The sequence below is a fragment of the Phodopus roborovskii genome, unplaced genomic scaffold, assembly GCF_943737965.1.
Source record: "Phodopus roborovskii unplaced genomic scaffold, PHOROB, whole genome shotgun sequence".
Classification (NCBI taxonomy): domain Eukaryota; kingdom Metazoa; phylum Chordata; class Mammalia; order Rodentia; family Cricetidae; genus Phodopus; species Phodopus roborovskii.
In genome coordinates this window covers 3,329,665-3,356,633 of record NW_026126432.1, presented here as the reverse complement: position 1 = coordinate 3,356,633, position 26,969 = coordinate 3,329,665, and the positions used below count along the sequence as shown (strand labels likewise).

General features: G+C 37.9%; 1 protein-coding gene and 1 pseudogene across 8 annotated transcripts in view; one reads left to right on the top strand and one right to left on the bottom strand.

Annotated features, from left to right (window-relative positions):
- Sclt1 (sodium channel and clathrin linker 1) overlaps nt 1-26,969 on the bottom strand; it is a 129,581-nt gene that overhangs the window by 17,390 nt on the left and 85,222 nt on the right. For 7 of the 8 annotated variants that reach the window (XM_051185673.1, XM_051185676.1, XM_051185671.1 and 4 more), the window contains one exon: nt 883-961. In XM_051185673.1, coding sequence (XP_051041630.1) covers nt 883-961 — 79 coding nt within the window. Of the gene's footprint in view, nt 1-882; nt 962-24,129; nt 24,205-26,969 lie in introns of all 8 variants that reach the window. The other variant, XR_007834617.1, reaches the window with a different exon arrangement.
- LOC127223180 (uncharacterized) lies at nt 6,963-7,058 on the top strand (annotated as a pseudogene).

The window sequence follows — 26,969 nt, the reverse complement described above, 5'->3', positions numbered from 1 at the left end:
AAATCTATGAAGAGATCTATATCAGCTGTACTAACCAACCAAGTTGTTTAAGTATTAAATTTTAAAAAGTACCTCATACACTAGTGAATGAGGGAGAGATCTCATTATCTACAATAATCATTTTGATATCTACAATCAGACTATATATAATATGTTTTTTTCCATATGGTCACCATAAAGGTTAAAACAAAGTGCAGCAGACTGGGTAAATGATTTTTTTTTTTTGTTTCCTTTTGGTCAAATATTGTTAACCCTACTGTACTGAAAACTGTGCTTTTTATTTACAATGTATTGTTGCAAGGGAAAAATATTCCAAGGGACATTTCAATATCAAATCTTTAACTATTTCCTAAATATCACATATCTGAAGTTAGAACATAAATGAAGATTAGAGCTCTAGGGAAGCACTAAACCTAGAAATTATTTGACTTTATAAAGCCATAAGAAATGAGGAACTCTTTTTTTGCATATGATTTTAAGGCAGATCTATCTAAATATTATTTTGTATATCCTATTAGACAAAAGCATTTTTGATATGGCTTTTGTGATGAAGTGAAACAAATGAAGAGGACTTAGGGACACAAAACAATCTTAGAGATTCTCATGAAAAAGGATCCTAAAGCATATAGTCTCTAAAACACTGCACAAATTATATTATTAACACCAAAAAAGAATTCTACTTTTACCATATTCAAAAGATGAGTCACTGGTTTTCTAAGATTTTATTCACATCACATTAAGTGTGGCATTCAGGGGTGATTTGTATGTGGTTATTTCCAAGTAGAGAATTAATTTGGATTTGGTGCATTTAAAATGCTACAGTGTGTGTATCAAGCTACAGTAGAAAGTACTTCCCTGGGGGGAGGGGAGTCATTTTCTTACCTCAGCTACCTTTTCATTTGCCATTTCCAGCTGAGAAAGTAGCTCCTGGGTATGAAGTTTCTGTCGACTCAGCTCACTCCTATTAACCAAGAAGGGGCAGGGAGAATTTGAGAACTGATTAAAACATTAAATTGAAAAAGAAAAAGCTTGGAAGTATATGCAAATATAAAATACACACTTAAAACTCAAGTTTAAAACAAGAATAAAACAATGTAAAACTAAATCTTTACTAGTGAGACATGTTTACATTTTGAACAAAAGTTTTTAATTAGCAAACAACTTATTATTATTATTATTATTTAAAATATAATGTGGGTGTTCTGAATGAGAATGACTTCCATAAGTTCATGTTTGAATAGCTGGTTCCCAGTTGGTGGAACTGTTTGGAAAGGATTAGGAAGCATGCCTTTTTTGAAGGAGGTGTGTCTGTCACTGGCTTTGAGGTTTAAAAACACACTATTCCCAGTGTACTCTTCTCATAACTTCCTACTTGGCTGATCGAGATGTATGCTCTCAGCTATTCCTGCTGCCATGCTTTTACTCTGTCATCATGAACTTTAACTTTCTGAAACCATAGCCCAATTTAAACATTTTCTTTTATACATTGCCTTAGTTACGATGTTTTGTCACAGCAATAAAAAAGTAACTAATGTATAAAATATACATATATTCTAGGGTAGTTACACTGTGGATATACTTAAGACTATTGAACACAGGAAAATTGTTCAGAAAGTAAATTGTAAATGATGTATATTTTGTTACAATTAAAAATTATACCACAGACAGGTTTAGTGGCACACATCTTTAATCCTAACATACCACATTTATGATCCTTCTTTTTAGATTTGTTTTTTTCATTAAAGACTTTTTTTTGCATGTAATATACATATATAGTTTTAATGAACTTTTCTTATTTGGGTTGTTCCTTCCCAGAGGGAAGGAAAATGAAAAGACCACATAACAAAAAACTTTAACACGAGACATGAGAATCTCTCTTGTCGTAGTCACTGTTCCATTGCTGTGTAGAGAGAAAGCATTAAACTGGGGGCTTGCTTAGCTTCAGAGGTTAGTCCCTTATCATCATGGCAGGGGACATAAAAGCATACAAGCAGGCCCTGGAGCAGTAGCTGAGAGCTATATCCAGATTCATAGGCAGAAAAACTCTAGAATTGGCATGGGCTTTTGAAAGTTCAAAGCCCATCCCAGGGACACACTATCTCCAACAAGTTCACACCTCCTAATTCTTTTCAATCTTTTCAAATGGCACCACTTTCTGGTAACTAAGTATTCAAATATACGAGCCTATGGGGGCAATTATCATTCAAACAACCACACTCCATTCCCTGGCCCCTAAAGGCTTGTAACAATATCATACTGCAAAATGCATTTAATTCTAGTTCAAAAGTCCCCACAGTCTTATCAGAGTATCAACACTGTTTAAAAGTCCAAAGTTCAAAGTCCCTTCTGAGATTCAAGGCAATGTCTTAATTGTAACCCCTTGTGAAATCAAAAATCAAAAAACAGATCATGTACTTCTAGCATATAATGTCAAAAGATGTACATTACCATACCAAAAGGGAGGAAAGACTGGACCAAAGTAAAACCAAATATCAGCAAAGCAAACTCCAAACTCTGCACCTCTATGTCTGATGTCAGAGTACTATTCAGATCTCCAATTCCTTTCAGCTTTGTTGATGCAGCATACTTCTCTCCAGCTGGTTTCATTCCCAGTCTGAAGCTTTCCTTAGCTTCCCACAAATCTCTCATGTTCAACATCTTGGGATCTCTAACAAAATCTAAGACTCAGCTTCACACCTTCAAGCAATGGTCTTTCTGGGCCTCCATGCAGGGACACCGCTGACACTTGGCAGAAGCTGCCAAGTCCTGCTGCTTGCCGGGGCCTGGGACTTGGCTGCCTCTTCAAGTATATTTGCATCAGCTTTCTGTTGGTAATGGTTTTCTTCATTGTTGAAGCTTTTCTTTAATTTTTTTCAGAAGTCGTAAATTTAGGTGGATGGGGTCTTGCGCTGGGGTCACTGTTCCTTTATTCCATTTAGCATCAGGCTTTTGTTTAAACCTTTTATCTTCTTGAGCACTAGACTTACCTCCATTACACTTCCAGGTACCCCTTATCTCCTCATACTGTAATTTTGAATTTCTCTTTGTCTAGCTTGTTCCTTTCCATGATAAAAGTCAGTACTCAGTTGTCTTGAAATCTCCTCAGTCAAAGCCATTAATCCAAAACTATTCAATTTAGCCTCAGGCAGACTTTTAGGACAAGGGTAAAAGGCAGCCACATTTTCCCCTCACAATGGTCTGTAGGCCACTTTCTGATATTCTTTCCCTCTGAAATTTCTTGAGCTGGACCCACATACTTCAAATCACAGAACTGTCTTCCATGGACCTACTAGAATGGTCCATTAATCTCCACTTAAAGTGTTCAACTGCACTTGGTGCCAAGCCTGATGACCTGAGTTGGATCTGCTGCTCCTGCGCTCTAGTAGCACCAAGTTCTGAGAGTGACATGGTGAGCTTCTCTTGCTGCTCTGATAGGTACTTCTGGTAGAGACTAAGAAGTTCTTGACATTCTCTATATTGTAGCTGAAGAGCTTCCCTTTCTTTGATGATCAGTTCATTCTGTTCTTCCAACTGCCGGATCTTCTTCTCAAAGGACTCCTGCTCAGTTTTCAGTCACTCCTCTGTCACTTCCTTTTCTTCACTTACTCTGGCCAGTTCTTTAATTAAGTTAGCAATGTGTCTTTTGTCTTCAAAGACATAAATCTTTCAGTGATGCACTCTTCATTCCTCCCTTGCAGAAATTCTGTTCAGCTACTCAATCTCCTGCACCCTTTAAAGACTCCATGGTGATGGAAGCATCAGCCACCCTGCAAGTTTTTTTTTTTTTTTTTTTTTTTAAAGATTTATTATGTATTTACTGTCTTCCCTGAATATGTCCCTGCAGACCAGAAGAGAGCACCAGATCTCAGTACACATGGTTGTGAGCCACCATGTGGTTGCTGAGAATTGAACTCAGGTCCTCCGGAAGAGCAATTAAGTGCTCTTAACCTCTGAGCCATCTCTCCAGCCCCATTAAAGACATTCTTTAAGACCCCACCCTCTTCTCTCTTTTCTGCTTCTTAGTTTACTTTAATCCAGGTAGCTCTCTCAATACTTCACATCTTTAGGATACATATGTAAAAGGATTTACTAATGCTTATTAGTGGTAGATACAAACACACACACAAACACACAAACACACACACACACACACACACCTACCTTTTCCAAGTAAAATGGGATCTTTACAAAAAGAATTACTATTAGTTTTCAAAATATTTAATGTCATGTTTTACACAGGGATTCAGTATAATCTTGCTAATTCATGGCTGCCTTTTTAATATTTATTTCTATTTATTAAGTGTATGCATGTATGTGCCTGTTTGTGTATGTTGTGTGTGCAGATGCTAGAGGAGGCCACAGAAAGGCATTGGGTATCTTAGAACTGGAGTTACAGGCGGTTTTGAGCTACCCAATATGGATGCTCTGAACGAACAGCAAGGGCCTTTAACTGCTGAGACATTTCTCTAGAACCATGGCTAATTTTTTACAGGAAACTTTGCTGTCACAAAATGGTATCTGTTCAACAAACACTTAGTGAGGAATCTAACAGAAAAAACTTTCGGATAAAGATTTAATTTATTTAGAAACATATTCCCCTTTCCATATAGGATGTGAAAGTGTTGTCTTTTTAGTGAAATTTTAGGATGTATTAAAGGGTTAAGAGCAATACAATCTAACTGCCTCTATCCAGAGGAGTTCCTAGAGCCTGCCTACTATTTAGCTCCTCATCTCTCTGCCAGGTATTTCATTGCCTTTAATACAAAAGAGTCGGGAAGAATGATACGACGCTGTACTATTTACAGGAAAATTTCTCATTAGACAATGTAACTGAGAGTTCCATATATTATAGATGACTTAAGTATAAACATTAAATAAAGTTCCACAGTGGTATTACAATTGAAATACTTTCCAAATAAAGATATATAATATCTTCTCTGGGAACTTCAGAAAAAAAGAAATCTTACCTCTGGTGATTTAAGAATAGTCTGCAGAGGTTCACAGACAGACATTTCCTGTTTCTGTATGACATAATTGTACTTAAAGAGTATTTACACCAAATAAATAATCTGTCTTGCACAAGATATGCTGGGGCAATGGGGGCTCAGAGCTCATGGGGGTGGCCAATCAATGACTGGTCTAACTTGAGGCCCATGCCACAAGAGGGAGCCCAAGAGGCCAGGAACTGGAAACTGGATGGCCCTCAGATCTGTGGTAGAACCAAATATGACTGACTAAAGAACAAAGGGGGTAAAAAACCTCAATAAAATGATTCCTAATGATATTTTGCTATACTTGTAGATCAATGCCTAGCCTAACTATTATCAGAAAGGTTTCTTCTGGTAGCTGATGGGAGCAGGTATAGAGGTCCATGGCCCAACATTAGGTGGAGCTCAGGGAACCCCCATGGAAGAAGGGAGGGGGGATAGACTATAGTAGCTAGAGGGAGTGAGGACACCAGGAAGATATGGTCCACAGAATCAACTAAGCAGGGTTCACAGAAGCTCAGAGACTGGAGGGCAATCATGTAGATTGCATGAGTCTGTGCTTGGTCCTTTGTATATTTTGTTGTTGTTTAGCTTAGGGTTTCTGTGGGACTCCATTCTGTGGGAATGGATACTCTCTTTTACCTCTTCTTTTGGACCCTTTTCCTCTTACTGGGTTGCCTCCTCTAGCCTTGATATGAGGGTTTGTGCTAAGTCTTATTGCATCTTATTAGGCGGTGTTGGCCTTTGCTCTGAAGCTTACTGAATCCTGTTCTCATCTTCCTCTGCCACAGGCCCTTCCTTTTGTTGTTCCTCCAACCTGCAGTATCTGCTGCATTTGTTGGTATAGTTACTTTCTTCTCATCTTTCAGTCTCCACTTTAAATGTCAGATTTTCAGACTGATTTCCCAAAGTTGTTAGTCACTCAATTTTAAGTCAGAATTAATGAGAATCTAGTAATTACATTTTCAAATAGTACATTTCAAATAATGAAGTACATTTGGGATACTACAACCAGGAAAATGAGTATGTTTTAAAGTCCCACCCTTTAATAATAAAAAGTATTTCTAAGAAGCTTATTTTAAAAAGTTACTCGAATAAACTCAACTTACAAGTAATGAGCAAAATTTCTTGGTGGTACTTAATTTTAAGTTACTGTGTTAGAATAACCTCGAGGGAACTACAAAGTTTATTTGTTTAATAGATACTGAGATGGGAGTATGTTACATTCCTCATTCTGTGAAGTGCTAGTGAGACAAAAGACCAGATCAAGTTAGTCCTTATAAATGAATGGAAACAGTGGAAAGCAACCAGGATTAAGCTGTAGGTAGTCAAAAGTGCTGACATGTTTATGTGTTAGGGAATACATGTGGAAGGAAAGTCAGGGGATTCGAGCTGACTCTGTAGAGGAAGTAGGTTTGTAAGCTGTTATATGAAAGTGTGTAACAGACAATCAAATCCATGTGTACAGGCTAGGAGGTAAGAAAGGGCAACACATTAGGAGACTGTAGGAGGTTCAGTATGAATGCGACACTGTGTGGTTACTAGGAGAGGGGACAGAGGTAAGAGGAAGAAGCTGGAAAATACAGACTGTAAAGGATTTTATGTATTGGGATAATTGGGATTTAGTTTGCATACACTGGGAAGGTGCTGATGTTCTTTAAGAAGAGAAGAGACATGATTAAATTCCAGTTTCTGAAAATCTTGCTGACTGCAGTGGGAAAGTCAGCAAGAAAAAAGATTGCATGTAGACAAATCCAGTAGTTTTAGTACCCAGGTGCGTAATGTTGATAGTCTCAACTACAGTAATGTTGATAGTCTCAACTACAGTCACTGAAGAGAAACAGCCAGGTTCCAAATACAGGTAGGTGGATTTAAGGGTGCAATGATGACACTCAGAATTTCACTTGAATAATGGGATGGACATTAACATTTATGGAAATGGCGCATATGGGACGAGATTAAAAACACAGCCCAGTGAACGCTTCAGCAGCACATATACTAAAATTGGAATGATACAGAGAAGATTAGTGTGGCTCCTGTGAAAGGATTTGTGAAGTGTTCCATAAAAATATTTATATAAAAAAATAAACAAAAAACCAAACCAAACCAAACTAAAACAAAACAACAACAATAACAAAAAACTCTCAAAACAGGTCTGGGTGAAGCACTGAGTATATAGAATGAGATTAAAAACACTGGCTGGAGTGAAGTACTGAGTTTGACACACCAACAGAAATATTTGGTGGAGAGTTGGCAATATAGATGTGTTTCAAGAAAGGCTAGCATTTGAAACTATAGAGAGAGTTCAATTCCCAGAAGCCACAAAATATCTCACAACCACCTGTAGGCTTAATTCTATAAGATCCATAGCCCTCATCTGGCTTCTGAGGGCAACAGGCAAACACATTTGGTGTATAGGCTTACATATAGGCAAAACACCCATATACATAACATAATAATTATAATAATATAACTAAAAAGTCAACATTAAATGTTTTATAATAATTAGTCCCTTTCTTTTGGGTTCTATCTTAGAAATAGATATCCCAACTCACACCCATAGAGATTATTTCCTTTTCCCCCTCTCCCCTCAAAACAGGGTCTCACTATCCTGGCACTCACAGACATCTGTTTACTTTTGCCTCCTGAGTGCTGGGATTAAAGATGATGCCCTGTTGAGAATATTTCTGTTATTAAGTAAACTTCAATTCTAAGTTGCATTGCAGTGTGCTGTAACTGAGTGATGTGGCTGAGGAAGTATTGGAAAGGAGCCAGGCAAGATTTCCTTCTGGTTTAACAGCCCTTTTGAAAAATACCACAAATACTGTAAATAATAATAACAACAACAACAACAACAACAACAATAATAGCTGTAGTTTCCTAATGCATTTAGGAAAAAGATTTATATCTGAAACATGAACTGCAGTGGGTGAAGAGCTTACAGTGGAAGCATAAGGACTGGGATATGGATCCACAGACCTATATAAATGCTAGGTGGGCATGCTGACTTGCCTGTGATTCTAGGGCTCACTTCATAGGCACAGACAGGGAATCCTAGGAGCAATTTGGCTAGCTAAACTAGCTGGCAAGCTTTGAGTGTACTTCAGAGACCCTGTTTCAATGAAAGCAGAAAGTGATCAAGACTCTGGATGCCAAACTCAGACCTTCACTTGCACCCATATGGACACAGACACACATATATGAAGAAACAAAGAGGCTTACATTTTCAGCCTGTACAATTCAGTTAGTCTAATTGTTCCAAGTGCTACTATTGAGGTACACTTTAAGACGAGGGGCTTTGTAGACCATGGTTACTACAATGTAAGGGAAAATCCCCCAGTGCATGAAAACTCTTCCTGGAGACTGAAGATTAAATCACCAAAGGTTGTATTCAACAATGTATGAGAAAATTAGAAACAAAAGGTATACTATTCATCTCAGGGAAATGATGGATTTGCCAGCTGCAGTAAGGTCTTTCTTTGAAATCCTCTCATGACAAATTAACACAGCATTGCCAGATGTTTCTTTTCTATTGACGTATACTATAATATGTTTCAGCTACTTTTAGTAATTATGCATTTGTAATCTGCCAGTACCTGCAGCTGCTGCTCATTCTTTTAATTAAAAAAAACTTTTAAAACAGTTATAGTAGCCAAACAATACAAACGTACAGCCCAAAAATTATGTTTTAGAAAGTAAAAAGAACTCCTTAGGCTCAAATGCTATGTAATCAACTACACACAGACACAGAAACAGACAGGCAGGCAGTCAGTCAGGCAGGCAGGCAGATAGACAGACAGACACACAGAGTTGAGCATCTCTAATCTGAAAAACTGAAATCTGAAGCATAAAATATTCTCAAAGTCTGAAAAATAGTAAAGTTTAAGTCTGGGAAGCAGGAAGAGGGAAGGAAGAGCCAGAGTAAGAGACACCTATAACTACATTTTATCAGCTGTTCATTCATTACTTAAACACAATGATAATGAACAGCCTGTTTCAATCTCATTGACTGTGTTAGGTAACATGTTAGCTTATAGTTCTGTAAAAGCCACAGAAATAGGTACTTTCTTCTATAATTCAGTGGCATAAAAAGACTGAGTAGGCTAGTAGGAAAGTATAGAACAAGTAAAGTGTTTTAGGGCAACGTGGAATGCTTTATACTGAAAAAATGGTATTTGAGTTGTATATGGAGGGAAGGTAATTTTTTTGGGGGGGGGAGCTGGGAAAGGACAGGTACAAAGAGCAATAGTATGTACAAGATGACCCTAAGTCACTTTTTACTCTTAAGTGTTCTTTTTTTTCCATTTTAAATGATAATGATGATTTTTAAATCCCAACTGCATTTCCCCTCCCTCTTCTTTGATGAGTTGCTCCCCTATCCTCTGCTTCAACTCAGAAAAGGGCAGGCCTCCCATGGATATCAATCAAACACAGCATATCAATTTGCAATAAGCGTAGGCACCTCCCTCTTATTAAGGCTGGACAGGGTGACCCAGCAGGATGGAAGGATACCAAAAGCCAGCAAAAGAGTCAGAGAAGGCCCCGGCTCTCCATTGCTAGAGGAGTATTACAAGAAGACCAGGGCACACAATTGTAATATATACATATACATACATACACATGTACATAATACATATGTGCAGAAGACCCAGGGTAGTATTGTGCAGACTCCATAGTTGTTGGTTCAGTCTCTGTGAGGCTAGGTTAGTTTATGGGTTTTCTTGTGGTGTCTTTGACCTCTATGGCTCTTCCATTCCTTCCTCCCTCTCTTCCACAGGACTCCCTGAGCTCTGACTAATGGTTAAATGTGGGTCTCCACATCTGTTTCCACCAGTTACTGGATAAAGCCTCCCATCTGATGACAACTGGGCTGGGTACCAATATTATTAAGACTCATTTCATTGGCCGTGTGTGTGTGTGTGTGTGTGTGTGTGTGTGTGTGTGTGTGTGTGTGTTAGTACTGTTTGTTTCAATCCTAGGTCTCTGGGATATATAGCCTCCGCGTCTTTGTACTCCAGGCTATGTCAAGGGGGTGGGGGTGAGGGGCACTCCTCTTGTGGCATGGGTCTCAGACTAGATCAGTCACTGGCTGGCCGCTTCCACAATTTCTTTCTCATCTTTACCCCAGCAGTCATGTAGGTAGGACAAATTGTAGGTTGCAGGTTATGTGGCTGGGTTGGTATCCCAATACCCCCACTGGAAGTTTTGTCTGCTTACAGGAGATGGCCAGTTCAGGCTCTGTATTCCTCATTACTAGGAATCTTAGATTTACTCAGAGATTTCTGAGAGTTTCCATTGCATTAGGTTTCTATCTCACCCCGAAATGCATCCCCAGCTGTTTCTTTCAGTACTCCCCTCCTCCACCCCACCCACCTGATCACTCCTATTCCCATCCCTGTTTACCCTTAGTCCACCTGCAGAATCTATTCTATTTTTCCTCCCCTGGGAGATCCAAGTTATTTAGCTTCTCAGGGACTGTGGATTGTAGCATGGTTCTCCTTAACTTTACAGCTAATGTCCACTTATAAGTGAGTACATACCATAGTTTATCTTTCTGTGTCTGGGTTCATTCACTAATATGATATTTTCTAGTTCTATCCATTTGCCTGCAAATTTCATGACATCACTGTTTTTAATAGCTCAGTTATTACTATGTATTCATTGTGTAAATGAATCACATTTTCTTTATCCATTCTTTGGTTGAGGGACACTTAGGTTGATTATAGGCTATGGCTATTATTAATAAAGTTGCTATGAACAAAGGTGAGCAAGTGGCCTTGTGGTATGATGGAACATCCTTTATGTATATGCCTAAGAGTGGTGTAGCTTGGTTTTGAGGTATATTGATTTCAAATTTTCTGAGAAACTGCCATATTGATTTCAAAGTTGCTGTACAAGTTTGCATTCCTATCAGCAATGGAGGAGGGCTCCACTTACTCCACATCATTTCCAAAATGAGCTGTCACTTGTTTTTGATCTTAGCCATTCTGACAGGTACAAGATGGAATCTCAGTCATATTGATTTGTATTTTCTTGATGGCTAAGGATGCTGAACATTTCTTTAAGTATTTCTTGGACATTTGGGATTCCTATGTTGAGAATGCTGTTTATGTCTGTACCCATATTTTAATTGGAATATTTGGTTTGTTGAGGTCTAGTTTCTTGAGTTGTTTGTATATTTTCGAAATCAGCCCTCTGTCAGATGTGGGGTTGATAAAAATATTGTCCCATTTTGTAGACTGCTGTTTTGCCATATTAATGGTATTCTTTGCTTTACAGAATCTTCTCAGTTTTAGGAGGCCCCATTAAGTGGTTGTAGATCTCAGTACCTGTGCTATCTGTGTTATATTCAGGAAGTTATCGCCTGTGCCAATGCATTCCAGGCTATTTCCCACTTTCTCTTCTATAGTTTCAGTGTATCTTGGTTTATATGTTGAGGTCTTTGATCCATGTAGAGTTCAATTCTATGCAGGCTGATTGATACGGGCCTATTTGCATTCTTCTATATGCCAACATCCAGTTAGACCAGCATCATTTATTGAAGATGTTTTCTTTTTTTCTACCGTATAATTTTTGCTTCTTTGTTGAAAATCAGGTGTGTAGATTTATATCTGGGTCTTCAATTTGATTTCATTGATCAACCTGTGTGTGTGTGTGTGTGTGTGTGTGTGTGTATGTGTGTGTGTGTGTGTGTGTGTGTGTGTGTGTATGTGTGTGTGTATGTTTTCCAATACCATATAGCTTTTATTAGTATAGCTCTGTTGTAGAGCTTGAAATCTGATGATGAGACCTTTGGAAGTTCTTCTATTGTACAGGATTGTTTTAGCTATCCTGGGTTGTTTTCCCATATGAAGTTGAGTATTGTTCTTTCAAGATCTATAAAGTATTGTGTTGGGATTTTCATGGGGATTTTACTGAATCTGGAGAATGCTTTTGGTAAGACTGCCATTTTTACTATGTTAATCCTACCTACTAATTAATGAGAAGTCTTTCTCTCTTCTGATATCTTTTCCTATTTCTTTCTTCAAAGACTTGAAGTTCTTGTTATGTAAGTCTTTCACTTGCTTGGTTAGAGCTACACCAAAATATTTTATATTATTTATGGTTATTGCAAGTCATTCTCTGATGTCTACATGGTGCTAAGACATAAAAGTACCTCTACTCTCACAAAATAAAAAAATAAACAAATAAATAAATGCAGGTGAAAAGTTTAATGTTCTATTTGTTTTACCAACTGGCTCATAACTGCAAAATCCTGTGGGATGGGGGGGGGGCAATTCAAACATGCACAGAGATCTTAATGTGCTGTGACAAAGTGGAACTTACTTCTTACATGCAACATTTTGGTACCTGTTATCCAACTTTTACCCTCTTTCTTATTCTGTTGTTTGGCCTCTAGTGGCCAACACTCTATTATCTACTTACACTTGGCCAAGCTTTTAGCTTTCACATATGAAGGTCTCATTTGCCTTTCTGTGCATATGTTTCTCATACTGGTTAATGAATAAAGCGCTGTTGGCCAATAGGAAAGCAAGATAGGCAGGACTAGGAGACAAGGAGGAATCGGTGAGAGGTAGGAGGATTCAACATGTAGGACTGAGAGAGCAGAACTCCGGGCCCCTCCAGTAAGCCAAGACCACATGGAAATACTTAGATTGATAGAAATGGGTTAATATTTAAGACAGACCTAGCCAATAAGAAACACTAGTAATAGGCCAACAGCGTTATATGTAATACAGCACCTCTGTGTGTTATTTGGGGTTGGCGCGGCTGTGGGACCAGGGCTGTGCTACGGGAAAACCACCCGTAACAGTGCCTGGCTTATTTCACTTAATATAATATCTTCCAGCAATTCTACTACAATCAATTTCATTCTTATTTTATGACAGATTAATATTCCATTGTGAGAAGCCATACAAGCAGACACACAGATTTTATTCATCTATTCATCTATCTATGGACATCTGATTTGTGTACATTTAGGTTATTATGGATAATGTTTAACAAATAGAGTACAGGACTTCTTTGATATAGTGATTACAACTTATTTACTTTGGATCATACTCATTACTGTGTTAGTTGTATCACATTGCACTGCATTAATTTAATTTCCTAAACCACTGTTCTCACTGAAGTTTTTTCAATAGCCTTCTACGGGATTCCCAAGTTTTCATCACTTTATTCTTCACAAAATTAACTCACTGAGTTTTCCATGAAAACAAAATAACCAGATCAGGCAACTTAGCTTTGAAAATTGTTCAACAACACAGACGGGGATTGGGGATTGGGGAGAGCACAGCTGAGCGAGTAGCCCAGAGGCCTGATGAGAGATAGAGTCCAGATCTAAAGTGTGTGTGTATATGTGTGTGTGTGTGTGTGTGTGTGTGTGTGTGTGAGTGTGTCAGATCTGTGTCTCAGCCAGCATCCAGTACTGTATGAGATACCGAGCTGCATCATGGACCACTGGAACATCAGACCCACATGCACATAGAGGAATGAGCACCAAAGCAGTGCCCCGCCTACACCTAGAGGAGTAACCTATGGCGCCATGGTACCACCTGCACTAAGAGGAAAGACCATCTGAGCCTTGAGCTGCCCCAACACCTGGAGGAGCGGTCATCTAAGGCTCTGCCCTGCCTGGACCTGTAGGAGTGATCAACTGAGTCACAGCACCCAAATGCACTAACTGAAGGAAGAGAGACTCCCTGAAGCACAGGCTCCACCCACCTGTACCAATTGGAGGAGAGATACAACAGTGTAAGTATACTCTCAATAACACAAAGACCAGTATGGCTCCATCAGAAACTAGGGGTTCTACAATGGCAAGACCTGAACATCATAAAGCAGATGAAGCAGAAGAAAACAATGTCAAAATCATTTTGATTGAGATGCTTAAAGAGGAAATGCAAAAAAAAACAAAAAAACTGGAAGAAATCAACAAATCCCTTAAAAACCAAGAAAAATCAAACAGATAAAGGAAACTATTTAAGACTTAAAAACTGAAATAGAGGCAAGAAAATACAAACTATATTCTAGAAATAGAAAAAATCTGAGTAAATAATCAGGAACTACAGATGCAAGCATAACAGAATATGAGAGATGGAAGAGAGAATCTCAGGCATTGAAGATACGGTAGGGGATATAGATTCATAGGTCAAAGAAAATGTCAAATCCAACAAATTCTTAACACAAAATATCTGGGAAGTCTGGGACACCATTAAAAGACTGAAAGGAAGAATATCAGGGATAGAAAAAGTCTAGCTCAAAGGCACAGAAAATATATTCAACAAAATCATGGAAGAAAACATTCCCAACCTAAAGAAGGCCATGCTTATGTACAAGAAGCTTACAAAACGCCAAATAGACTGGACAAAAGACAAAACAAAACAAACAAACAAAAAACATTGTTCCCTCACCACATAATGAGCAAAATATTAAACATACAGAATAAAGAAAGAATTAAGAGCTGCAAGTAACATATAAAGGCAGACCTGTCAGAATTACACCTGACTTCTCAATGGAAACAATAAAGAGAGTCCCGGATAGATGTTATGCAGACACTAAGAGATCACAGATGCCAACCCTGACTATTATACCCAGCAAAACTTTCAATTACCACAGATAGGGAAAAAAAGATATTCCATGACGAAACCAGATTTAAATAATACTTTTCCATGAATCCAGCCATACAGATAGGACTAGAAGGAAAACTCCAACCCAAGGAAGTAAGCTACTCACAAAAAAACATAAGCAATAGATAATCCCACACCAGCAAATCTCAAAGAAGGGAAACACACATATCACGAACAAAAACAAAAATAATAGGAACTAGCAATAATTTGTTATTATTATCCCTTAATATCAATGGACTCAATTCGCCTATAAAAAGACACAGGTTAACAGAATGGGTATGAAGACAGAATCCATCCTTTTGCTGCATATAAGAAACACACTGCAACTTCAAAGATAGACATTACTTCAGAGTAAAGGATTGGGAAAGATTTTCCAATCAAGTGGACCTAAGAAACAAGCTGGTGCAGATATCCTAATATCTAACAAATTAGACTTCAAACTAAAAGTAATCAAAAGAGACGAAGAAAGATATTTCATATTTGTCTCATGAAAAATCCAGCAAGATGAAGTTTCAGTTCTGAATATTTATGCCACAAATACAAGAGCATCCACATTAATAAAAGAAACATTACTAAAGCTTAAATTACACATCAAGTCCCACACAGTAATAGTGGGAGATTTCAACACCCCACTCTCATTGAACAGGTCTACCAGACAGATAATTAACATGTTATGACTCAAATGGGCTTAATAGACATCTACAGGACATTCCACCCAAACACAGAAGAATATACCTTCTTCTCAGCACCTTATGGAACCTTCTCTAAAATTGACCACACATTTGGTAACAAAGCAAACCCCAACAAATACAAAAAAATTGAAGTAACCCCCTTTATCTTACTGTATCATCATGACTTAAAGTTAGAATTCAACAACAAAACTAATTGCAGAAAGCCCACAAACTCATGAAAATTGACAATGCTCAAATGAATTACCACTGGATCAAGGAATAAATAAATAAATAAAAGACTTCCTAAAATTCAATGAAAATGGTTCAACAACATACACAAACTTATGGGACACAATGAAAACAGTGCCAAGAGGAAAGTTCATAGCACTAAATGCCTACATGAAGAAGCTAAAGAAATTCCACGCTAGTGAATTAAAAGAACTGAAAGCTCTAGAACAAAAAGAAGCAAATTCACCCAGGAGGAGTAGATGGCTAGAAATAATCACATTGAGGGCTGAAGTCAATAAAATAAAAACAATGAAAACAATTTAAAGCATCAATGAGACAAAGAGTTGGTTCTTTGAGAAAATCAACAAGATAGACAAACCTTTATCCAAACTAACCAAAGGCAGAGAGGGAACATACAAATTAGCAAAATCAGAAATGAAAAGGGGGACATAACAGACACTGAAGAAATCTAGAGAATTATCAAGTCACACTTAAAAAAAAAAACCTATACTACATATAATTGTAAAATTTAAAGGAAATGGACAATTTTCTGGATAAGTACCACATCCAAAATTAAATCAAGATCAGATAAATTAAATAGACCTATAACTCTAAAGGAAATAGAAACAGTCATTAAAAGTCTGGAAAACAAACAAACAAACAAACAAACAAGCAAATAAACACCAAAAACCAAAACAAAAAACTCAGGGCATAGAATTCTACCATAATTTCAAAGTGTTCCACACAACAGAAACTGAAGAAACATTGCCAAACTATTTTCACAAGGTACAGTTACCCTTGCACTCAAACCACACAAAGATGCAACTAAGAAAGAGAATTACAGACCAATCTCCCTCATGAATACTGATGTACAAAGTAATTGCAAACTGACTCCAAGAACACATCAGAAAAAACATCCACTAAGATCGGGTAGGCTTCATCCCAGAGATACAGAAATGGTTCAACATATAAAACACCATCAATATAATCCACCATATAAAAAAAACTGGGAAACAAACAAACAAACAAACATATGATCATCTCATTAGACGATGAAAAATCTTTTAACAAAATCTAATACCCATTCATAATAAAGGCCTTGGAGAGACTAGGGATACAAGGAACATTCTTAAACATAATAAAGGAGATATATACAATAAGACAACAGCCATCATCAAACTAAATGGAGAGAAACTCAAAGTGGTTCCACTAAAGTCAGGAACAAGACAAGGCTGTACACTCTTTCTATATTTAGTCAACATAGTACTTGAAGTTCTAGCTAGAGCAGTAAGACAACAAAAGGAAAAATTGGAAAGGAAGAAGTCAAACTTTCACTATTTGTAGATGATATGAAGTTTACATAAGTGACCCGAAAAATTTGATCAGGGAACTCCTACAGCTAATAAACACCTTCAGCAATGTGGAAGGTACAAGAGTAACTCAAAAAAAAAAAAAAAAAATTAAAAAAAGGAGTGCCTTTCTATATACAGATGATAAATGGGACTAAGAAAGAAATCAGAGAAATATCACCCTTCATAATAGCCACAAACAACATAAAATATTTTGGAGTAACACTAACAAAACACGTGAAAGACTTGTATGATAAGAACTTTAAGACTTTCAAGAATGAAGTAGATTTCAGAAAGTGGAAAGATCTCCCATGCTTTTGGATACGTACGATTATCATAGTAAAAATAGCAATCTTACCAAAAGTAATCTACAGATTCAATGCAATCCCCATCAAAAGTGGAAAGCTCTCCCATGCTTTTGGATATGTACGATTATCATAGTAAAAATAGCAATCTTACCAAAAGTAATCTACAGATTCAATGCAATCCCCATCAAAATCCCAGCACAGTTCTTCACAGACCTCAAAAGAATAATACTCAGCTTCATAGGGAAAAAAAAAAATCCAGGATAGCCAAAACAATAAAGAAACTTCTGGAGACATCACCATCTCTGACTGCAAGCTGTATTAAGAACTACAGTAATGAAAACAGCCTGGTATTGGTATAAAAACAGACATGTGGACCAATGGTATCAAATAGAAGACTTTGATATTAACACACACACCAATGAACATTTGATTTTTGACAAAGAGGCTAAAATTATACAACAGAAAAAAAGAAAGCATCTTCAGCAAATGGTGCTGGCATAAATGGAGGTCAACATATAGATAAATACACAAAACTCAAGTCCAAATGGGTCAAAGACCTCAACATAAATCCATCCACATTGAACCTTATAGAAAAGAAAGTGGGAAATGCCCTTGAATGCATCAGCACAGGAGACCACTTCCTAAATATAGCACCAGTAGCACAGACACTGAGATCAACAATTAATAAACGGCATCTCCTGAAACTGAGATGCTTCTGTAAAGCAAAGGACACAGTCAACAAGACAAACTGGTAGCCTTCAGAATGGGAAAAGACCTTCAACCCCACATCTGACAGAGGGCTGATCTCTAAAATATACAAAGAACTCAAGAAACTAAGCACAAAAATATTCCAGAGAATTCTCAACAGAAGAAACTCAAATGGCTGAGTGATATTTAAGGAATTGCTCAACATCCTTAGCCATTAGGAAAACGCAAATCAAAACAACTCTGAGATACTATCTCACACCTGTCAGAAAGGCTAAGATGAAAAGTACTGCTAAATGGTGGAAAGGATGTGGACAAATGAGAACACTCTTCCATTGCTGGTATTATTCTAAACTTGTACAACTACTTTAGAAATCAGTATGGTGGTTTCTCAGAGAACTGGGAATCAGTCTACCTTAAGACTCAGCAATACCACTTTTGGGTATATACCCAAAGGATGCACACTCATACCACAATGACATTTGCTCAACTATGTTCATAGCCACCATTATTTGTAATAGCCAGATCTTGTAAACAGCCTGGATACTTCTCAACTGAATGGATAAGGAAAATGTGGTACATTTACACAATGGATTACTACTATTCAATGGTAAAAATCAATGACATCTTTTAACTTACAGGCAAATGGATGGGCCTAGAAATAACCAATCATGAGTGAGGTAACCCACACCCAGAAAGACAAATATGAACCTCCATCCAGTAACTGATGGAAGTAGATGCAGAGATTCACAATTAATCACTGAGCTGAACTTTTGGACTCTAGTGGAAGAGAGGGAGGCATGATAATATGATCAAAGAGATCAAGACCAGGATGGGGAAACCCACAGAAACACCTGACCTGAGCCAGTGGGAGCTCACTGACTCTGGACTGACAGCCAGGGAATCTGCATAGGACCAAAGTAGACCCCCTGAATGCAGGTGACAGTGGGTGGCTTGGGCAGTTTGTAGGGCCATGGCAGTGGGACAAAAATCTATCCCTAATGCGTAAACTGTTTTTTTTTTCTTTTTGTATCCCATTTCCTATGGAGAGATATCTTGTTCAGTCTAGACCAAGTAGGGAGAGTCTTGGTCCTGCCTCAACATGGTGATGGGATTGACTGTTGAGGGCTTTACCCTCTCTGAGGAGCAAAAGGGCAGGGTGGATTGAGGAGAAGATGTGGGGGAGAAGAAAGAAAGAGAGGGGAAACTAGAATTAATATATCTATGCTTTACTATCAAAAAAAAAAAAAAAAAAAAAAAAAAAAAAAGAAGAAAGAAAGGAAAAGAAAAAGAAAGAAAACTGTTTAACAGCTTTCTTTAAACACTACAGTAAGGCTCATACATAATCAGATTCCTGTCTGTAGCTGTGACACACAATACCTGTGGTTCATCATTGCCCAGACTCCTGTGTTCTACAGCTACAGTGTGACCATATGATTGTTTATGGTTAAAGGACATAAGAAGAAGTGAACTGAGTCAGAGAAGACTTACACTCCACTTCCATTCCTCTTCTCCTGTGTTTTGAGATCTCAGAAAATCATTTTCAAGACAGCAAAACTATAGCAGCAGATTTTTACCTAGCCAATTATTTTATACATGTCCATGAAGATAAAAAACCTTCTATTGATTAGTTCAAGATCACACTTTGTCATTGAACTTGGCATTAACACACTGCTGACATCTGACTTCATCCTCTACCATTTCTGCTTTCCATTTACACACCAATTCTTTCACATGGGACAGTCAAGTGTATGCCTATACTCTTCTTTCTGCTTGGAATGCTCACTTAGGATATTTACATGGATACTTTAAACCATCTTATGATTCATTTCTTTACAGAAACTTCCCTGTGTACTCATACATAGTAATTCACTCATTCATTACCACATTGGCTTATTTAAAAGTTTTGGCATAGCACTCATTTTCTGGCTTTAAATATATATGTTCACTTGATAATCTTAAAAGGGGGATCCTGGTGTTTGCTAAATCATTATTAGTTCCAGGCCAGTGGCTTTTCAATAAAAATGAGACAAATGAGAATTTTGATGACTAAGCTGTTGAACAAGGGCTGGCCATCCATACTTGATTTAGATGTGGTGGTTAAGTGTGGATAAAACACAGAACACACCCAAGATAGAGAGGCAGAGTACAGGTAAGTAAGGCAGAGGGAAAACAATCACGAAAATACCAACATAAAGCTGTAAAGTGGCCAGGGCTAGGAGCATTATTTACTCTTAGAAAAGCCACTCTGACAGTTGTATAGAAGCCGGAACAGTATTGTTTTGGCTATCTTGGGTCTTTTGTTTTTCCATATAAAGTTGAGTATTATCCTTTCAAGGTCAGTGAAGAATTGTGCTGGGATTTAGATGGGGATTGCATTGAATCTGTAGATTGCTTTTGGAAAGATTGTCATTTTTACTATGTTTATCCTACCTATCAAAGAACATGGGAGATCTTTCTATTTTCTGGTATCTTCTTTAATTTCTTTCTTTAAAGACACAAAGTTCTTGCTATATAGGTCTTTCACTTGTTTGGTTAGCATTACCCCAAGATATTTTATGTTATTTGTGGCTATTGTAAAGGGTGATGTTTCTCTGATTTCTTTCTCAGCCCCTTTATCATCTGTATATAATATATTTGAGTTAATCTTGTGTCCTGCTGCTTTGCTGAAGGTGTTTATCAGCTGTAGGAGTTCCTTGGTACAGATTTTCGGGTCACTTATGTAAACTATCATACTATCTGCAAATAGTGACAGTTTGACTTCTTCCTTTCCAATTTGTATCCCCTTGATCTCCTTTTGTTGTTTTATTGCTTTAGCTAGAACTTTAAGTACAATATTGAAGGGATATGGAGAAAGTGGGCAGCCTTGTCTTGTTCTTAATTTTAGAGGAATAGCCTTAAGCTTCTCTCCATTCAGTTTGATGTTGGCTGTTGGTTTACTGTATATTGCTTTTATTATGTTTAGGTATGTTCTTGTTATCCCTGATTTCTCCAAACCTTTATCATGAAAGGTGTTCGATTTTTTCAAAGGCTTTTTCAGCAAATAGTGAGATGATCATAGCTATGACACCAGCATTATACCGACTCAGACCCCTTGAACGTGGGTCTCAGTTAGAAGGCCTGGGCAGTCTAAGAGAACTCTGACATTGGAGCCAGGATGTATCCCTGGTGCACAAAGGACTCTGGGAGCACATTCCCCGTGGACAGATACTCCTTTAGCCTAGAGGCAGGAGGGAGGGCCTAGACCCTATTCCAAATGATTTGACAGACTTTGATGATCCCTCCTCAAAGGCATCACCCTTCCTGTGGAGTGTGTGGGGGAATGGAGTGAGAGGGGGGACGGGGGGCATGGCAGGGAGGAGGAACTGGGATTGATATGTAAAATAAGAAAAAATAATAAATATAAAAAATAGAAACAAAAAAAAAAAAAATAAAAAAGAAGCCAGAACAGAAGAAAAATGGGAGGTCAGAGTGAAGTAGGTTTGCTTTTTAGATAAAGAACTGTGGTCAAAGACCTGATTGGGTCCGATGGACTGAACAGATAGGAATGCAACTGCATGCTCACACAAGTTCTGTTATATTATTTTAGAGAAGGGTTTACCAGTTCATATCTCTAACACTGACTGTTCAGTCCTATTTCTCTAAATACCTGCAGACACTGGATGTCAGCTATATTTGACATTTTGGCTAGTTTTCTGGGTAAAACTACTGTTTAAGTTTATATTTTTTTTTTTAAGGCAGAGGAAGGCTCAACTTGCCTGGATATGTTTAAAGGTGTTCTGCATTTAACCTGAGAGCTGGCATTTCATGCATTTGTCCATTCTTCTCTTAGGCTACCCACCTTCCTGCAAATTAACCTGTGCTTCCTTTCCCAGTATGCTATTTGTCTTAATTTAGTATTATTCTTCACAGTGGTTTTCATTTTTACTTTTCCATTTTTGGGGGTTTAGGTTTTGTATTTTGACTACAAAGAATTCTTTATTCTAAGGAAATAAAAACAATTCATTATACAGTCTAAAATATTTAGCCCTTTAGTCCATTTGGAATTTATTTTATATATAAAGAACAATTTAAATTATTTATTCTGTCTCTAAAATCATCTTTCACCATCGGCTTGGAAATACTTCCATTACCATAAACAAAACTACCAACTAACTGTATTCAGTTTCTACATTCTGTTCAAATTAACACACATACACACACACACACACACACACACACTCATACACACATACCATGTATGTGCACATACATTTTTTTCCCCTTGAGACAAGGTCTCATTTTGTATCCTAGGCTGGTTTTAACGCATGGTGATTCTTTTGCTTCAGTTTCCTGAGTGCTGAGATTACAGATGTGAGGCTCCATACCAAACTTCCTTAATGTTTCTTGGTTCTTGATTTTCTTTGAAGATTTATTGATTTCATTTTTATGTGTATGAGTGTTGTGCCTAAATGTATGTCTGTGTCATGTGAAGTCAGAAGAGGGTGTTGAATCCATAACTGGCGTTATGGATGATTGTGAGTTACCATGTGGGTGACGGGAATCAAACCTGGGTTCTTTGCAAGAACAACAAATATTCTTAATTGTTGAGCCATCTCCCCAGCTCTTATGTTTTATTTAAAAGGACAATAGTCATTATTAATAAAATATCTAAATGACTGAAGACCTGACTTACTATGAAAATATAACTACATCTAAGGAGAACACTCCAGTTACGTTTGCAGTTACAGACTAGAGTCCATTATCAAGGGATGCCAGGGCAGGAACTGAAGGAAGATACCAACAAGTGTGTGTGTGTGTGTGTGTGTGTGTGTGTGTGTGTATAAAGTGGAGTTATAGAATACACTGTGATAATGTTCCCTGTAGGAGCCACAGACTATCAAAAAAGCTCCAGGGCCAAGCAAGGAACATCCCCCTTCTCAAGTTATTGGTCCCTTGGATTACCCAAACAATACAGGCTATTTCTACTACCCTCAGTTGCACCCTGAAACTTGAAGGTTAAGATCTTTTTTTTCCTGAAGACATTATACACTTCAGACACAGGACTTGGAGCAAGGAAGCTGGCAATGACTTGGAAATCTTCTTTCTGAGTCATTTTAAGGTGCTATATAAGCTGCCAAGGGAGCAAAGTTATCAATAATCCTAACCAGTTGTAAAGCCTATGAACATAACTTGGCAAGATATTCCCAATGGTGCAATAGGGGCACTTTCATCTTGGGGGTAATCAACAGTTGTTTAATTTAGGAGGAAATTTATGCCTGGTATTGTAAATCTAGCAAACTACTCATGGATAAAGAGGTAACAGAATCTTAGAATAGAACCTACTACTGCCATTTTTCTAAATCAATATAGCTTTTAATTGTATTTTAATACTTATTATTATACCCCTAGATTAAGTGGAGTTCTCATTCTGCAGCAAAGAAGCTTCTGTTTGGAGAAGTCAGAGGCTACTATGGAGGTCCAGAACTGGCCAAAATGCAGAGAATAAGTGACCAAAGGGTGCCTAATTCTCTATTGGCACATCAAGGGCAAAGAGACAGTTCATCAATTAGTACCTGGGCTCACAACCAAAATATCAACTGGTCCATCTACAACACAATTCCTATGACCAGGGCTCCAGAAACACTGTGGAGAGGTGGAAGATTGTAAAGACCAGAGGACCAGGACCGAAGCTGCAAGATAGTGTCTTCTATACATGACAGGATGTTGCATTCATGGGATCTCAATATGACTGCCTAAAGAAGATCTACATAGTGACCACTCCAGCTGTAGGGCCACCATGGATGGGGAAATTTCCATAAGGTTCATCCCCCATATGAAGAGCGATAGGTGGTCAATGGCTGCTGAGAGAGGGAGAACCAGTTTTCTCTAGAAAACAGATCTGAGACTGTCCAATCCCAAGTTGTTAGCCTTGAATACAATCAATGCTAAATGGGACTTAGTACATTGCAGCTGTATGTATTAAACTCATGAATTTGTGAATGAGTGGGAATGAGGTAACACAATAGTTTGAGCAGGAGAGGCTGGAGTAACATAATATAGATGCACTGTTCATATATAAATTATTCTCAGAAAAAAATTAAGGAGTGCTTTTCTCTTTTTTTTTGGACAGGGTCTGACTGCCCAGGCTTCTAATGTGAACCTGTAACAGAGCCAAGAGTGACATTATCTTCCTACCAGAATGCACCAACAAATGCCTCCCTAGTTTAAATGAGTAAAACAAATATACAAACAAAAAACAATCTTACCTATGTTGGATGTGAAGTGATGGTTTAATTCTCTTAAATTTGAAGGAAATAGTCTATTTCCTTTCCTCCCTTTCTCTAAAGGGTAAAAGAAATCACCAAATTACTAAAACTTTGGTAGTTTTAGCTCATTAATGTATTTATTACTTTTCTATTGCTGTTATAAAACAACCTAGGATACTTAGCTAAGAAGGCATTTAGTTTTGCTTACAGTTTTAGAGTTCATGATGACAGAGCAAAGGCATGGTGGCAGGAACAACTGAGAGCCAGGAACAACTCACATCTCACACAGCACACAGGAAATGGCTTTTAAAACCCTAAGCCACTCAATGACATACTTCTTCCAAGGGTACACCTTCCCATCTTTCCCAAACAGTTCCACTAATTGGGGACTAGATATTCAAACATGAATATAAGGGGGTATTCTCATTTAAGCCACATTTTGGGTTTAGGAGATCATTTAAACATGGCTTGGCTTTAAAGATGCATAGAAAGGGAACCTTTGAAATGGAAAAATGAAAACAAAGCAAGATTCCAGTCAGAGTTTCTGGATTTAAGTATATAGTTGGCATCAACTGTCTAGGCAGGTGGTGGGCTTGTCACCCACATGAATATCTGGAAGTATCTGAGCAGCAATGGTGGAATATACAAATAAAATTTTAGGCCAAGATCACATTTAAGTAGGACTACACCTTGGAAGGTTGGTTAGTTTGTTTAAATATGCTTATTTCATAGAGTATTTCTATTTCTCTGAGTTTACTAGCTACTATCCAATGCTATGCTATTTTTATGGAAAACTGATCTTTTAAAAAAGATTCTTTATAACGAATTGGGACTCCAAGGAGGCAATGTAATGAAAACAGAAATGAAATCTAGGGATGACTGGACAGGATGCCCTACACTGGGGCCTGGACATCCACTTTGACAGCAGGAAAGATGAGAACAAATGCAAAAAATATAAATATAGTAACACAAACTAGAATCCTTTTTTGATAGTTTCTATTTTTTTCATTGAAATGGCAATTAAGGTTATTGTATTAGTTTCTTTTCTATTGCTTTGGTAAGACACCATGATCAAAGCAACTTAGATAAGGAAGAATTTATCTGAGGGTTAGGGCTGCAGAGGGTAAGAGTCCATCACCATCATGGCAGGCATAGTGATTGCAGCAGAAAGCAAAGAGCTCATATATAGAACCCCAAGCACAAAGCACAAAGAGGAACTGAGGATGGCGAGAGGACTTTAAATCTCTGAGGACCTGTGTGGTGTGTTGTGCTCATTCAAGAAGCTGAGTATAACCAACTGAAAACCTCCATTTTTTTTTCCTTCCCAGATCTGCAACTAGCTTCAACATATGTCATACAAGGGAAAGATTTAAAATATAAGAGTACCTCCCATAAACTTATCAAAGTAAACTGGTAACATGGCACAGGGGTGCATTAAAATCATGTCAAAATACCAGGACTGACAACTTATCAAAACACACCAGACCAACAAGTGGTGTAACATCCTCACCTGTACTTCAAGAAAAGGACACTAAATATGAAGATGATTATGGCCTCATTGTCTGACATTTCACCATTAAGTGTGTGTGTGTGTCTGTGTGTGTGTGTGTGTGTGTGTGTGTGTGTGTGTGTGTGTGTGTGTGTGTCTGTGTGTGTGTGTGTCTGGGATAGGATTCACAGGCAGGGATCTGACTCTGGGGCTGGGGCTCAGTCCTACTTCTCAGTGCAACCCATTTGAATTTCTGTCCTATCTATTCATTTGTTCACCCATCTATCCAGACCAGCTCTATATCTTACCTTGAAGGTTCTCTATGTAGCTTTGCTTGACCCTGCAATCCTGGGGCTCTGTGTCTCCAGCAGTTCTTCAAATTGTCTAGTCTAGTTAATACTTTATAATACCTGCTCTCTGCCTCCAGTAAGGCCTTCGAACTCTGTGACCTTTGTAGTCATCTGTAATCTCTGTCTACACACACACACACACACACACACACACACACACACACACACACACACACACACACACTGTGTGAAGTCTAATGTGCCATCTGAGAGTTAGTATTCATACTGATGATTGGAATAAAGTAACCTCTGATTGTCAATGGCCAGCTACCAAAGGAAATGGGAATTATTTGACAAACTGCAGCCTATAAAACATTCTGAGTTTACTGTTAATAAATTCTGACACTGTGGAAAGACAAATGTGCTTATATTTCTGGCAGAGCGCACTCACAATATTCTCATTTTAAGACTTTAAACATAATGTGTAGGTCACCTTTATAGTTTCTGCTGCAATCCTTCCTCTAATGCCCCATTTTTAAGTATGGTTAACAAATTAACAGCCTGACTTAAATGTCTACTGGGAAGCTCATATTCATCATGGCCCAAAGCAAACCACTTATTTTCAAACCTTTAAAGCTTAGTTCTGGGGCTGGGAGGATGGCTTAGTGGGTAGGTGCTTACTGTACAAGCACGAGGAAGTGAATTTGGATCCCTGTACTCTAGTAAAGAGCCAGGTGTGACTGTGCATCTGTAGATCCAGAGTAGGGGGGGCAGACAGAAGGATTACTAGAGTTCCCTGGACAACCAGCTTAGCTGAAACAGCTCTAAGTTCAGTGATGAGACTCTGTCAAAAAAGTAAGGTGGATGACTGAGACAGATAGCAATGTCAAGTTTTGGGTTCTAGAGGCATATATTCTCATGTGTGCCTACTTCAACACAAACATTTATATACCACCCTGAAACCAAACCAAAACAACCCAAAGCCTCAAGTCAAATCAAACTAATCAAGCAATAAACCAAACAAAATCATACTTCACCCTATACCCTCTTTTCTTTAGGCT